We start from the raw sequence: 16,205 nt of genomic DNA on the forward strand, positions 1-16,205 counted from the left end.
CAGCTGAATTAGGTTGACCTTCATACCAAAGGAATTTGCCTTTGGCGAAAACTGTGAATTCTGATCAGCTCATACTGTACTTTCAGTGTTTGTCATTTAAACAATAGGTTTGCTGGGATTAAAACAGAACAAGGAACGTGCCGGTGTGATTTACACCCTTAATGACAGATTTATCACCACACAAAAAGGAGTGACTCAAAGTGTCACAGCCTTATTGCAACTATCCATCAAGTTAAATACTGTAGCTGTCTCTGTGCCATGGTTGGATGTCCACATGGTTAGATGTCCACCTGTGCTCAATAATAAACCAGTTCAAGTCTTACGACTACCAGTATATGTCAGTGGAACATTACTGTGGATAAACCAATCATCAGTAGGGCATGGGCTGGGCTTGGGTTACATCTTAAGTTGCACCCTCCCAGAACCCCATCTCAGTTTTTGCTATGCTAAATGCCCCTGCATGGAGCTATCTAATCACGGGGGTACCGTCCCAAAGGGCCAAGAAGTTTTCTCTCTATATATATCTGGATGATGTCTGCAGAAACCTTAAGATGGTATTTGACGAGGGGTCTGCAATCACTGTACTTCACTCAGCAGCCATGCACTCAACATGGAGGAGAACCGCCCTTGAAACGTTCACTGCTGTGTATCGGTGCAATCAGTAATACCGTGCATCATTAGAAAATAATCACTCACAAGTTGGCTTGTGGTTTCAAAGCATATGGCAAAACCTCAGGAAAGTTTTTAAGTGTTTTCCTGGAAGAACTTCCAGTCTTTGCATCCAATAACCTTTGTAAATGCACACAACACAATAAACAGAACAGAAGCAAATGGATCCTTTCTCTAATGTAGTAACATTTAAGCCATGACTAGACCCTGAATATCTCTCCCAAGTGTCTTCTTATGCAAACATGGGTTCAGGCACAGCGGCCAAGTAAAGCTCGGCTACTCCCAGAGCGTCAGCTGAGGAGAACCGGACATTCCACATACAGAGTGGGCTGTCATTGTAGGACTAACAGATTAACTATTACAGTGTTACAATATTATAAAGCAGCTCCAAATGGCTGCTTTGTGTCATTTAAATTCGGGAGGATCACAAACGGTCCGTAATTGAAAGACTTTCTTTCTACCAGCTTTTGACCTTTTTGCGTCTATATTTATGTGTTTAACATGCTCTAATTCGATTATGTATGGCATCCTTTTTTAAACCCTTATTTAGAAACATGTGAGCTGCAAAAGCTTTCACTGATTTGAATTTGAATATGACGATAGCCCCACCTGTCTCACTCAGCTGTCCCCTCCTGCAGACCAAATCATGATACGGGGAGACAATCAGAAGTCCAACATGACAGAGTATCCCAGACCTGTCCAGAAAATAGGCAACAGTTGTCTGATTGCAAGTCTGTGTTTTCAACTCACAGTAGGACGGAATTCTTCCTTGACTGTATTCCCCTCAGTTGTTTCCACCTCTAAGGATAATTGTTAAGAATATTCATGGCCTTTAAATGAGTATTTACTGTTTTCAACACAAGAAATTCTTTACTGATGCGGCAAAGCTTTGTGGGAGAAGACTGCATAATAAGAGTGAAGTTATTTATAATGTTCCAACAAGTAAGTCCCAAGAAAGCATTTATCTTTAAATCCCAGCTTCAATGCTGCATATTGTAGGACGTAGGCTTAGACTTATTTAAGGTTGGCAGCTTTAATGGGCTTCAGAGACCGAGTTTTTTCTTTTCTTTCAAAGAGCTCAAAATTACATGTCTAGATCTTTTCTTTTTCTTTTCTTTTTTTCATTCTGCAGCCTTGAAAAAAAAACACTTTTTCCATGTGGTGGCTTTCTTAAATGCCTTAAGCCTCAAATACTGAAAGAGTTTGTTATTGCTTTCTCATTTGTAAAAATGAAAGAAAACTTAAGTGTTACCTTCAGCTGTGAGAGTACCTTTAATTTTCCAGTGGAATGCAACTTGGAGCTCGGCAGGTTTTCACTAATATCTGGATTTCATTCAAAATAAACATATTAGGCCCTGGGACATTCTTAATGTGCCAACGATTTACAGTAAAACATGATAAAAGGAGCTTATTTTCATTCCAGGGGTGCTACAGGAACTCTGGCATGCCTTTTAACTGGAAATACTGTTTAAGATAATGAATATGGAATTCCAAATCAAGAACAACCAGCAGTGCACTATAAATTATACATTACTGAAAACATAAATGGCAAACTGTGCATAGGTATTGTAACCAGAAACATCCACAATACTGTGAACGATATGGCAACAAACAAACAAAAAAAGGACTGAACACTCAAAGCGTTAAATAAATGAAGTGGCTTAATTTACTAAGTCAGTCATGCAAGACTCAAGAAAGACCTCTTCAGTAACCTTGCAGACTTCCTTATTTATAGAGAAAAGCTTTCCAGAGCTTTGATTTTAGTGTGAGAGAAAAGCAATTAGACACAAACTCTGTAAACAGTGTCTTTCATTGCCATTAATAATTAGAAAACAAAGGCTGTCCCCAGATTAGCAAAATGCATTTTCTTTTAGGGCTCATGACAGTCAAATGTAAAACAAACAAACAAAAAAACAACCACTAATGGCTAAATTGGAAAGAGACAAATAAATCAATAGGATAAGAAGTCTCATCTTTCTCTGGCACTGTAAAAATCATAATTTGCTCCTTATTATGTAATTATTTCTTTTATTCAGTCTGCTAAGCATAGCAACAATATTCTATAAAACAGGCCAAAGCCTGAGCAAGACAGCGATTATTTTAAGAGACATATCTAATGCCTTTAGACCTTCCACTCTTGGCACAGTGTCTTGGATCCATTACAGACTAAGGCAGGTGCATGGAAGAAAAGTCGATCCTAAAAATATCCTTGAGAAGACTAAAAGACACTTGGAGTGTCCTCAGTCACCGTAGTGTGCTTTGACTTTTCACTAAGTTACTGCAGAGGGATCATTACTTGATATAATTTCTGTTAGGCATATTGTTATAATCGCATTGAATAATAATTGCTTAAATTTAGTAAGGCTAGTAATAAATATGCAATATGATGTGAAATTGTCTTCTTCATTAGTTTTTAAAACAGTAAACATTTCACAAATCACAAGCCAATCAGTGACTTAGCCGCTCTTATTGAAGTACAAAGCTGCCAGGATGCTGTGATGCCAGACAAATGACACATCAACGGTTTACATGAGGGATATCTGATACATTATCAGGTAAACACTTCCCTCTGTTGAGCCCCCTGGACTGTGAACAATGCCTCTAGGGCTTGCGTGGCTAACCAAAAGCATCTCATATCACAGAGAGCCACTACAGCATATTCCAAGCGAACTTACACTCAGCCACCCAAACACACTCAGGCAGAGATAAAGAGCTACCATAGACTACACGGTGACAAAAGCTTGTTCTGCAGCTGGCTCTGGTCCCTCTCCCAGCTTTTCCAAAGTAAGAAGAGATGCAGGAAAACAGGAAGGCACTGCCACTGTGAAATAAGGCCAGAAAACGTAATTTCCTTGCAAATTAAACATATGCCAACTTTCAGAAACTTTGGGAAAGTGCAGGCCACTCAATTCAGAGACATAGGCTGCATGTTGCTTTTAAATGGGTGACCGGGGCGTTAACGCAAACGTAAACAGTCTTTTTCTGCATCTTCTCTGACATTAAATGGCAGGAACCCTTTCCGTGGGAGCATACCCATACTCGTCACACCCCATATAAAGGCGTCTCAGATGTATAGGAGCAACGAATAGCCAAGCAGATCCTTAAAAAAACGCCGGAGCACCCACACACGCCTCCTCCCAAAAAGTATTGGATGTCCAAAGGAATCCAGTCACTCCCCCACCACCACCACCTTGAAAGTACATATTTGACAGTGCAAAGTCAGGCAGAGCCTGCACTCCAGCTTAGCGTTCAGTTAGGCACAGACGCCCCAGCCCCTCTCCCACTCTATCCTTGGTTTTCCGTTGGACGTTTTGTCGGTGCCGCCGAACAACACTAAGCAGCCATGGATGCCATTAAGAAGAAGATGCAGATGCTCAAGCTCGACAAGGAGAATGCCTTGGACAGAGCTGAGCAGGCCGAGTCAGACAAGAAAGCAGCAGAGGACAGAAGCAAACAGGTCGGCTGTTTTTTTTTTTTTTTGTCCTTCTTCCTTTTGTGGGAAAACCCGAAAGATGCAGTAAAAATGCAGGAATACCAGTTTAAATGGACCGCCTCCTTAAAACGGATTAATTATTTTCATGGATAATCCCAGTTAAGGATTAAAATTAAGAATAATCCATCCTTTAAACATTTTTTTTGCATTTTTAATGTCATTTTTGAAGAATGATAAAAAAGAAATCATCCTCTCCACTGTTTTAGCAACTGTTGATGTAATCCATAAACCATATAACCCAGAAATCATTTTTGATTAAGTCAATTTAAGAGAAATGTCACTTGATCGTTGAAAACTGCATGTTTCTGTTATATTCTGTTTAACTGTATAATTTGTTCATATGCATGTGAAGTTAGAGGACGATATAAGAGAGATGGAAAAGAAATTGCGTATAACTGAGGACGAAAGAGATAAAGTGCTCGAGGAGTTCCAAACAGCTGAAGAAAAGCTGCTGACTGCTGAGGAGGTCGCCACCAAGGTATCTGATCCTGAAGTGCATGGGCTTCCCTAACTTTTCTCCTGTCTCTTTCTTTTCCGTGTGCTGTCCCCTGTCTCTCTCTCTTCTCTGTGTGTATGCGCTTTTGCGCCTGTGCGCGCTCACGCAACTCCGACCCTCCGCTGATCACCCCTGAAACTGTCCTGCACTGAAACTCAGCTTGAGGACGATTTGGTAGCTCTGCAGAAGAAACTGAAGGGAACTGAGGATGAGTTGGACAAGTACTCCGAGGCTCTTAAAGATGCCCAGGAGAAACTTGAGCTGGCTGAGAAGAAAGCCACCGATGTAAGTAAGGAAGGGATTTACAATGGCACCATTCCTACACGCTACCCCACATCTTCATTCTGCCACCTCTAAGGGAAGCGACAGTTCACCACCACTGCTCCAATCTGTGGATGGGTTTTTCCCCAAAGCTGATACACTACAAACTTTTATTTATTTGTTTGTTTGTTTGTTTTTAATCAACCATTTAGACCCGTAGTTGGAACTGTCGTTTCTTAAATTGTCACACGCACAATCACAGTCCAAAGAAAGTCGGTTTAATTGTTCAAATATAGCACTTTCAAAACATCTATTTTTAAACTCAGTTCATCCTCCCCTGGAGCCTCGTCGGTATTTCTGTACAAATTTGTAACAATCTCTCGTGTTTGTGGACCGTGATCTCCGCCTTTTAGGTCTTTTCAGAGCGATAAGTCATGCAGACTGAACTCACAGCCTTCCCAAAAAGCTCAAGCGCCTAGATAAATATAGCCCACTGCTATATATGGTCAAGATAGAGCTCACATCTGCGTGCTGCGCTCTTTGCTGACCAAAGGAAAAAACGGTTCCCTATCAAAAAGTCTTGGGCAGCACACAAATTAAAAAGGAAAAAAGAAAGGAAAAGAAAGCTGCAGCATTTTTTTTTCTCGATTGAATAAAAAGTTCTTTAAAAAAGAAGAAGAAAACTTTGTTTTGTTGCCCCACTGTTTTATCCCCTTGGTAATAAATGCGTGACAAAAATAAATAAATAAATAAATAAAATAAATTATGTAAAGAATTTAGATTTTGTCATCTTAATGGCCTCATAAAGTTAGGTTTTTACGACAGGGGTCCCTCGAATGACAAGAGGTGACGGCCAACATCAAGTTCGGCAGATAGAGACGTTTGCTTATAAAACTCAATCAGACGAATCCGGTTGCAGAGGGGAAACAAGCTGTAATAATCTTTTAATTGGATCTCAAAGTAGGGGGTAGGTGGGTGGTTAGGCCAAAGTGGGTCAAAAGTCAATTGAGTAATTGAGTCTTCTCAGCTCGTATTTGATTGGACATTTCATTCCCTATAGAAAGCGTATTGTGGTGCCCCCCCACCCCCCACCCCACCCCAAAAGAAAAAGATATTTACCAGATAGTTTGTGGGTTGTTCGAGTAACTTTAACTACTACTTGTGTTTTATGGACTTGTTTTTCCCTTACATATTTTAGGATTGGTTGTTCCGTGATATTTGCAAAGTTTCAACGGCAGCCTGTAATTACTGTAGCCAGTGAAGACTTATTGAATGTCCTGCACTCTCCAAAACATTTCACTGCCACGTATGTACTGCTCGCGGCTGACCCGCAGAGGGGGCTGTAGCACAGTGTACGCTACGAGTACGCTCCGTTGTGTGTGGGTCTGGGTGTGTTCACGTCATTAAACAGCATTGGTATTTTGTATCTTTTACATTTTATTACATTTTATTATTTTATAGTGGCAGTGCAGCATGTTATCGCGGTCTAAAGTTTTGTACAACCCCGCAGAATACCGGTTATTTTTTCATGCTTCGTTTGAAATCACCGTACTTCCTGGTAAATACATTCACTGCACAGTGCGTCTCCAGAAGGCTTGCGCACTCTTTCGCCTCTCTTCACGCAGCCCTCTGCACAACCAAGGACGTCACCTCGTTCCTGGTGAAATTCTCGGAAACTGTGCTGCAGCGCAAAAGTGTAGTCCTGTTTTTTATATTATATATCTAAGTATATACAACGGTACATAAACAATGGCAGGAGTGACATCGCTGGATGCAGTGAAACGAAAGATCAAATCCTTACAAGAGCAGGCAGACGGTGCTGAAGACAGAGCCGAGAGATTACAGAAGGAGTTGCTTGCGCACAGGAAAGCCAGGGAACAAGTAAGCATGTTTACCGCGCTTAGAGCCTACCTGCGAGCGCACAATTGCCTCCTTTTTGTCTCTCTCTCTCTGTATCATTTCCTGTGCACTTGTGTAGAGTTCATGTAGGGCCATAGTTTGAATTGATACACAGTGAGATAGCGGGATTGCTCTTGACCCACCCCAGTGCTGGAAGCTGAGCTTTTACTTGGCTCTCCGTGTGCCACCGCAAGTCTCAGATGAAGCTTTGATAGCCCGCTGCTCCTGGATAAGCGCCTCTAATTGGCAACGTTAGGCCGCTGATGCCCTGTTGGCTCAGCAGCAACTGTGGCACTTTGTGTCATTGTATTGTCTCATCTCCTTAAACGAGTTCACTTGCATTTCCTTTACCGGTAAACCTGACTGTTTTTATATATATATATATATATATATATATATATATATATATATATATATATATATATATATATATATATATATATATATATACACATATATTGCGATCCTTTAATTCATTGCTCCAGCCCAACCAGGAGCAGGCCACACATTTGAATAAAGTATTTTCAGCAACCAGGAAACTACCACTGTGGCAACATTTGAAGGTGCCAGTGTGCTCTGTCAGCTTATGCTCTTTGACTTGCCCTTATAAGGACAATATAGTTTCACAGCAACGAGCAACAGAACATAGCGGTAGTTATCTATACGGGAAATAAATCTTAGTGCACAGGCTCGCAGCAGTCAGAGTTAATCTCAGGCTTAGTGTAACAGCTTGTAATTAATGTTGACAAACTGTAATGTATTAGAAATAGTAGTGACCACTAATGGGTTTATAGGTCATTAGAAACTTCCTCATCGTGCTTTAAAAACATCCAGTGCATTCTGGCCCAGCGCTGCACACTTTAACCTAAGGCTGCAGGGGAAAGCTTCTGAAAAGACTTTTGCCTCGTGTGCAGGCTTCTGCCGAATATCCGCTTTTCAGTGACACCAGTGCAGGTCTTGATCCCTGCTGAGCAGTGTCAGAAAGCAGAAGTAGCTACACGTTTGAATAATCATAAAAAGACCCACCTTTTTTTTCAATGTGTGCTCGTGTATATCAGCTTTTCTGCAAAGATACCACCTCATTTAACACAGATTCCATAGCTTACACTGATGACCAGATAAATTACACTTAAATGTTTCAAACCCCAGGGAGCCTACTTTGTAGCTGTACAATGCAAGCAGTCATTTTCAGAATTCATTAATTGTGCCAGGCCCTTTTGACTTGAGCCTTGTTAATGTCCTCTCAGGGGAGCTCAGTAATGAGGCGCGGCATTCAGCCTTATGTTAGTTTGGGGAAATTATCATTATACATAGTCAATGAGGAGTAGGCCTGGTGGGAGGGCTTTTCCCAACAGGTGGCTCACAGATAACACTTCAGAACAACCACGATTACACTCTCTCAGTGGGCATAAAAACAATGGTGGCGACACCTACTCTAATAAACAAATACATTCACCGGTTGCTTTCTTTGGACCGACTTTCTTGTTGTGCTATATGTGACTGATTTGTTGAGCATACCCGCAAAAACAATCTCCCGACATGATGTTTCTTCTTTCCTTAGGCTGAGGGAGAGGTCGCTTCCCTTAACAGACGTATCCAGCTGGTTGAGGAGGAGTTGGATCGTGCTCAGGAGCGTCTGGCTACTGCTCTGACCAAGCTGGAGGAGGCTGAGAAGGCTGCTGATGAGAGTGAGAGGTGAGTTTTGTGAGGCAGCTCAGGCTCAGAGAGGGAGGTAAACAGGCCATGTGAACATGTTTCCACTCCTTTGTAGAAGTGCCTCTGCTCTTTTTTAATATCGGAAAACATTTAAGTATTCACCTTAGGAGCACATTAAAGATTTACTTGCCAGCACTACTATTTAACCACATATGGGTCCTCAGGGAAAACTGCAGGAAGTCTGTCAGGTCTCACCACTTAATTCTTAACATTCTTTGACTGTTCCCGCACACAGAGGCATGAAGGTCATTGAGAACAGGGCCATGAAGGACGAGGAGAAGATGGAGCTGCAGGAGATCCAGCTGAAAGAGGCCAAACACATCGCTGAGGAGGCTGACCGCAAATATGAGGAGGCGAGTTTTTTTTAAGCATTTAGCTTTGAAATTGATAGCTCTGCAACAGACGTTAATTCAGTTATAACAACCCTGAGCTCTTCATTCTGTTAAACTTGTTTTTACCCAGTTATAACACTTGAATTTTCACTGGAAAGTTTATAATATGTCCTGTATCCTTTAAACCTTGTTTATAATTCACCAGAATCGGAGTTGCAAGAATAATCGTAAGCGGGTGAAACACTCTGGGCTGGATGTAACCCAGTGCTAACTTTCTCACAGTCATTTCATGGTTCTTTTTTCTAAAAACGTTGTTGTGCTACACCAAAAGGTTGCCCGTAAACTGGTCATCATTGAGGGTGATCTGGAGCGTACAGAGGAGCGCGCTGAGCTGTCAGAAGGGTAAGTCCTTTTGCCTTTTTTTTCACACACAAAATCTTTGCTTAAACTTGCACGTATGCTGGAATTGAAATACTCAGGAAGCTTCGAGCGCTAACACTTAAAAGTCTAGTAGTTGTTTCCATTTGAACAGTGTGCCCTGTGTTCTTACTGTATGTGCTGATTATTTGCATGCCCCTCGTGGTTTGAATGGTTTTGGCTTGCACATGCGCGCCACACCCACTAACAGGCGTGCTCGAAGAGTGGAGGATGAGCTAAGGGTTTTGGAGCAAAGCATGAAATCACTAGACTCCACAGTCATACAGGTACTGCAAACAGAAAGCATAACACACTTGTCTCTCTGAGTGGCTCTTCTCACTGCTTTGCTTGCTGTGCTTGCTCCTCTCCTTCATTGTGCTCTTTAATTCCAAGTGCAATTAGACTGTTTCATGCCTAACATGGCAGGGGCTGTGCAAGAATAACACCACAGAAAAGTATGATATTTCAATCCAAACAGATAAAAAACACACTGCTACTGTGTTTTCTCACATTCCTGCTCTGTTAAGGCACTTTTGAGGTACTTGGCGTTCCCTCCTTGTTAAAACCCTGTAGTTTTTATTTATTATTTTGTTTCCTCTCCCCCTCCTTTCTTCTTTTTCCCTCCACCTTTTTATTTGTGTCTACCTTCGGATCTGTCCATCGTCGTCTCCCTCCTTTTTCCTACTCGTCCTTGGCAACTTTATCCCCTAAAACACCAGCAAATGCTCTGAGCTTGAGGAAGAGTTGAAAACTGTGACCAACAACCTGAAGTCACTGGAGGCACAGGCTGAGAAGGTACGTGCTATCCTTCCGGGCGACTGCATGCTGTCAAACCCTTGCAGCTCCCCTGCAGACTTGATGGATGGGGCGCAGAAGAGCCTCTTCACTTCTGTTTTTTTTTTTAAACTCATTTCTATAAATGCAGTGAAAGTATTTATCTCAACGCACATGTTTGCGATTCCTTATAGCTGTTGTTGCTTTTGACCCACAGTACTCACAGAAGGAGGACAAGTATGAGGAGGAGATCAAGGTCCTCACTGACAAGCTGAAGGAGGTACAGTTTCACAATGCCCCATCTGGTGTTTTAGACTCACACCAGGATAATTTACACAAGTTTCCACATCAAGTGTTGGACTGACTTCTGAATCTGTCTCTGTAATGCAGGCTGAGACTCGTGCTGAGTTCGCTGAGAGATCAGTAGCCAAGCTTGAGAAGACCATTGATGACCTGGAAGGTATGCTTTTTGGGGTTTTTTGTTTGCTTGCTTTTCTGCCTCCAAACTCAGAATGCTACTATGATTATTTTTCCAATGTTTATTGTATCATTGGAAGTGTTTTGGGTAAGTGTTTCAAAAAATCTCCTAGGTCCCTTTTTCACATTTCTTTTTGAACTCTATCCTGTTTCATCTTCTCTTTTTTTTTCAGACAGCATCTTATTTCTATTTTGGTACTTCTTATTCTTTCACTATTACATTTAGTTGGTTGCTTTTTTCAGTTCCAGTTAGGAATGGGTGGTTTTAAAGTTAAGCAGCGATATCAGGCTTAGGTGTTGATTTAGTCTTATAAGCACCACATTGCAGTGAAATACAGCCCATTTCTCAATGGTGCTGAAGAATCTAACCTTAGATCTGCTGCACATCCACTCTGTCTTTCTGGTGTAACTTTGTTTCCTTTTTTCCCCCCTCGTTTTTCTGTCCTCTCTCCATGTTTTTTTTTCCTTCCCTGTCCTGCAAATGGTCTGGATGCTTCACCTTCCACCTCCTTGTGTCATGTTCCTCCTCCACCTTTTGCTTTCAATCACCGCCCTACCTCCCGCCCCACCCCCAACATGAACCTTTCACTCCTGGCCCACCAATAGATGAGTTGTATGCCCAGAAACTGAAGTACAAGGCCATCAGCGAGGAGCTGGACCACGCCCTCAACGACATGACTTCCATGTAATTTTTCTACTTGCCGTACCTGCTTGTTTCCACCATCATGCCCCCTCTCTCGCCTCTGGCCTGCACCTGTGTTACCTACACATCAAATGTCTCACCTCTTTTGTCTCCCTCATTTATTATTTTACATGCTCACTAGAACTAAACATCTCATCTATACTAAAATTCCTTTTTTATATATAGTCTTATATATAAAGTTTCAAGTCTTAAAACAGAAATTTGTTCCCTCTGTACTTGAGCTGCTCCTGTAATAGATAATCCTGTCTTTAATTGTGTCCTTATGATGATACTGTATGCCTTTTGTGTCAGTATCTTTGACATTTGAGAGTACAGAAAAAAACGAATGAAGTCAGTTCATGCATGAGCAGAACGCAGCATGATAATATTTAGATTCTTTTATGAGTTTATGTTCAAATGCCCATTGTAATATCGTTGGACATTTTCACTTCTTAAGCAATGCATGCAAGCTGTTGATTGACAAAAACTGCAATAATGATTTTTTTTTTTCACTGAAACTGGTTTACATGCTGATCCTCATGGTTACATGTAGTGTCCCCATTTCTACTAATATGGTCTACTTCCGTTGAGAAGAAAGGCCCACACATGTGTTTGTGATAGCCTCCTTTGCTATGTCAATATACCAGGTGAGGAGAAGAGGCCATAGCGTAGCACCAGTGTGGCTGAGCCCACAGTTTTTCCTAAGTAAAATTCCCAGTGTGTAAAGATGAGAGCCACAACTGTCTGTCAGTTGAGCGCTGCACCTCGTGATGTAGCAGGAAGGTGTTGATGTAATCACAGGAAGGACTTGCCCCAACCCTTCAGTGTGTGTGTGTGTTTGCAAGTGTTTTCCAATGCACAGGATGCATTTATACTGTGCATTGTGGTTTTTGTGGTGCCCTTCCGTGACTCCCGTGTGTCTGGTGTATTTTGGTTGGCATTTTACATTTCCGTAGGTCCCCCTCCTGCTCCCCCCAGGTTCACTCTACTTCTTCTCTTCCACACAGATAAATTGTTTACACCTCATCAAAGACGCCTCCTGCCGGCTGAGCAGCATCTGTCTGCTCTCTCCAGCCTTTTCTCCATTTCCCCCCCCCCTTCCCTCTCTGTCTTTGCTTCCCTTTCCCCCTCATGTCTTCATGTCAACATTACTTGCATCCCATCACTTGTACAGAATCCTAGAATCTTTCTGCGTTGTGTAAAAAAAATAAACGTCCTTCCTTCTATGTAAAGCTGTATCTCTTTTCTCTGTCCTTTTTATTTTTCATTCATATTTATTTTTCACTGGCTCTAATAAAACCAGGAAGCCTTGATTTTAAGTTATGCTATTGAATCATTTTCTCTTTTTTTTTCTTTTCTTGCATCTCAACAAACCACTAGGTCCTCACTCTTCCTTGGTGTAGTTTTATGGATTTCAGTCGATGCTCATTTTCTTCTTCGTCCAAAGTTTTTCTTTTCTGTGAAGCTGATATAATAGGAATATCACAGCAATACTGAAAGCACAGAAACCTCCAGCATCTGTAGATACTTGACTGAAAGCTGAGTCTAGTTGACTGATGCATGCAAGCACTTTTGAACATGTAGTATTGTGATGGGAGTAATTGGCAGGAAGGATGTTTGAGCTGGTGGTAATTGGTGTTGGGCTGTTATCAGCAAGACTGTGGCAACGTAGAGTAATGGTTGGCGTGCAGAACAGTATGTAAGAGTTGTGGAACCTCATCTGACGATGAAATATTGGATGAAACTGACTGACATCAGTGATTATGACAAACAGGCTTTGTATGATATATGGTATCTTGTCATATATTTAAATAAATACACCATGACACATTCAGACTCTTTGTATTAAAGTCATTGCCATAAATTGTGAGAGATCAAGATTAGCAGGAGTGAGCATGAAACCAAATTTGGCCTAAAGACTGGCTGAGGTTTAGCAGCCACATTAAAGATACTTACAGGAAACTGAGTGAATAATCAAGACAGAGTAGTGATTGAATTCATGATTTATTTTTCTGTTTCTTCATTTTTCAACTTAAATGGTTCCATTTTAGGATTTAGATCTTTGGCTCTTTTTTTGTCACAATGCTCTATCTTCTGTTTCTTATTCTATGCACAGCCCTGGCTCGCCTCTTGCAGACAAAAAGAAAAAGCAGGAACCATCAAAATACTTTATTTTGTAATATCATCTATTATTATGGCTATTTAGACCTTTTACAAAGATTAAACCAATCTCTCGGTGCTCCTTTCTAGAGAAGGTAGATGTCAAAGGGTATTCCACTTTCTCTTTTCCTGTTTTCCTCTGATTTCCTATTCTCTCTGTTTTTTCAACTTGCTTTCTGACTGCAAAGATCGCCTCTACCATCAACTTGAGAAAAACCGCCTTCTCTCTAATGAACTTCGCGTGGCCTTGAATGAGGACTAACTTGTTCATGCGTTTGTTCCGTTCACTGCGGTTTTGCTTTCGGTGTGCGTATGACAATCGGATCCAGCGTAAGCTCCAAAGCTCTTCCGTTTGCATTGCCCGAGTACGATGCCTGTGCTGCTCGATGTGTCTGTGTCGCTGCTGGTGGAAGTGTATTTGAAACCGTAAAAATCAGGGATTATCTTTACATATAATTTTCTAACCTTTAGTTTGGCATTAATAAACTGTTATAACCAACACTATAATAATCTACCTGTATACTGTTGCTGTGTGTTCTGTGTCAGTTGCAGTGTATTTGTAATCTGCATGACTGCTTGCTATTCTGTGTGTTTCTGTTTGCTGTCAGTGCTGTGCAGGTCGGGTTAAAAAGCACTCAGATTTACCAACTGACCTGAACAATGTAGCCAGCTTGATTATTAATACAAGCTAACCAGCTGACTCACTTGTGTGTGCTTGTGTGACATTAAAATGTTTTCATTTTGATTGTTCTAACAGAGAAAGTATCACAAGCTAAAGAAGAGAACCTCGAAATGCACCAGATGCTGGACCAGACTCTAATGGAACTGAATAATTTGTGAAAGCACGGTCTGACCCCTCCCCTTGCCCCTCACACACACATACACTGTGGTTTTGGCTTTATGTATTTGCACCTTGCTTACTGTAAACCCCTTCTTCTCGTACCTTGCCAATGGTGGAGAACAAACAGCCAGATGCTATTCTTATTGCATCGTTCTGCCTTCAGCAGAACTCAAAGGGGAAGTAACGCTTAACCATTCCCTCTCATGAAGCCTAAACTGAGAAACACGGTTGTTTTCGCAAGCCAGTTTTTATCTTTGCCTTTTGCAATCCTTGATTTTTTTTTTGACAAGTCATCTGGTGAAATGACCATTGACCAAGTACCATTGGTTACAAGATTGTTTTCTACAACTGCATTTAAGCTGATCTGGTACGTAGCATTCTGCCTTGATCATGCACATACCAAAGGACAAAGTGGAGAAATTTTGCACTTAGTAAAACCTCAGCATTATTCATACAACAAACTATGTTAAAAAAGAGTCATTGCACCCCAGTGAATATACACATGAAAGTCATCACAAGTGTATGTATACCCTGACAGTCACTGTCAGTATGTATACTGGTGCTACTGTAATGTTAAAGAAATGGCACAAGACTTCAGCTCTTTTTGTTGTTGTTGTTTAAAACCAAGGTTCAAAATTGTTTCATTTTGTCTGTATAGTATGATTTTTGGTGTACCGGTAGTGCTTTGTTCTAGCATTGTTTTAATGTGGACGTCTCAAGTGTCATCATATCTAAAATGTAAAAAATATAAATATAAATAAAAGCATGTTTTGAAAGTTTTGTAACTTTGTTTGTGGTACATACGTAGACTTTTTGTTTTGTTCGTCAGAGGTGACCTGTAGTTGAATGAAGCTTGATTGCAGTGCAAAAGAAAAGAGAAAGCTTATTTAATAGATTTTATTTTATCTTTCCATATGTAAAATGTATTACATTTTTCAAATAGCTAAAAATTAAATAAATCTATTAATTTTGCAGCATTTTCAAAACTTCTCTCTCTTGTTTCTTTTCCTTGGGCCTCAGTTTGACTGCCATCTGTTCAAAAGCATTGTAATGTGTTTCTTTGGTTCACTCCAGCTCACCCAAAACAGCTACTATATTTGTTCAGTTCAGTCATTTACCCTCTGAAATCTTCTAAATAATTGATCCAACAAACTATAATAATTTTACAATAAAACATCAGATATACACTCACTGGACACTTTATAGGTACACTGTGCTAGTACTGGGTTGGATACTCTTTTGCTTTAATTCTTCATGGCATAGACTCAACAAGATGCTGGAAACAGCATTTGTTGTCGGTTAAGAGATTTTGGTCCATGATCCCATGATAGCATCACACAGTTGTTGTAGATTTATTGGCTGCACATCCATTATGAGAATCTGCCATCCCAAGGGTGCTCTATTGGACTGAGATCTGGTGACTGTGAATGCCATTTGAGTACATTATCATGTTCAAGAAACCAGTTTGAGAGGATTTGAATATTGTGACAAGGAGCTTTGTCCTCCTGGAACCAGTCATCAGAAGATGAGTACACTGTGGTCATAAATGGAGGGACATGGTCGGCAACAATATTGCGGCATTTAAATGATGCTCAGTTGATATTAAGGAGCCCATAGTGTACCAAGAAAATATTCCCCACACCATTACACCAACAACCCAAGACTGAACTGCTGATACAAGGAAGGATAGAATCATGCTTTCCTGTTATTGTTCTATTACAGCAGAAATCAAGACCAGGTAATATTTTTCCAATCTTCTATTGTCCAGTTTTGGTGAGACTGACGGAAGTGGCATCCAATCTGGTCTTCTGCTGCTGTAGCCCATCTGCTTCGAGATTCAGCGTGATGTATATTCAGAGATACTCGTCTGCATACCTTGGCTGTAACAATTAGTTATTTGAATTACTGTTGGCTTCCTATCAGCTCAAAGTAGCCAGGCCATTGGCCTCTGACCTCTGACATAAACAAAGGCATTTTCACTCAGAGAA

The 16,205-nt window shown here is 40.9% G+C and overlaps 1 protein-coding gene across 4 annotated transcripts; it reads left to right on the forward strand.

Annotated features, from left to right (window-relative positions):
- Positions 1 to 3,862: 3,862 nt before the first annotated feature.
- tpm1 (tropomyosin 1 (alpha)) lies at positions 3,863 to 14,993 on the forward strand. 4 transcript variants are annotated; one of them, XM_026175922.1, is made up of 10 exons: positions 3,870 to 4,126; positions 4,818 to 4,943; positions 8,380 to 8,513; positions 8,770 to 8,887; positions 9,198 to 9,268; positions 10,003 to 10,078; positions 10,275 to 10,337; positions 10,448 to 10,517; positions 11,141 to 11,219; positions 12,224 to 13,050. In XM_026175922.1, the coding sequence occupies exons 1-10, from the start codon at positions 4,013 to 4,015 to the stop codon at positions 12,225 to 12,227; spliced, it is 855 nt and encodes a 284-aa protein (XP_026031707.1). In that variant the 5' UTR covers positions 3,870 to 4,012; the 3' UTR covers positions 12,228 to 13,050. The 4 variants fall into 4 exon arrangements, with proteins under 4 accessions (XP_026031710.1, XP_026031709.1, XP_026031708.1 ...); XM_026175925.1 differs by lacking the exons at positions 4,818 to 4,943; positions 11,141 to 11,219; positions 12,224 to 13,050 and adding exons at positions 4,515 to 4,640; positions 14,134 to 14,993 and having other exon boundaries at positions 3,863 to 4,126; XM_026175924.1 differs by lacking the exons at positions 4,818 to 4,943; positions 12,224 to 13,050 and adding an exon at positions 4,515 to 4,640 and having other exon boundaries at positions 3,868 to 4,126; positions 11,141 to 11,223.
- The last annotated feature ends 1,212 nt before the right edge of the window (positions 14,994 to 16,205 follow it).

This window comes from Astatotilapia calliptera, chromosome 7, assembly GCF_900246225.1.
Source record: "Astatotilapia calliptera chromosome 7, fAstCal1.2, whole genome shotgun sequence".
Classification (NCBI taxonomy): domain Eukaryota; kingdom Metazoa; phylum Chordata; class Actinopteri; order Cichliformes; family Cichlidae; genus Astatotilapia; species Astatotilapia calliptera.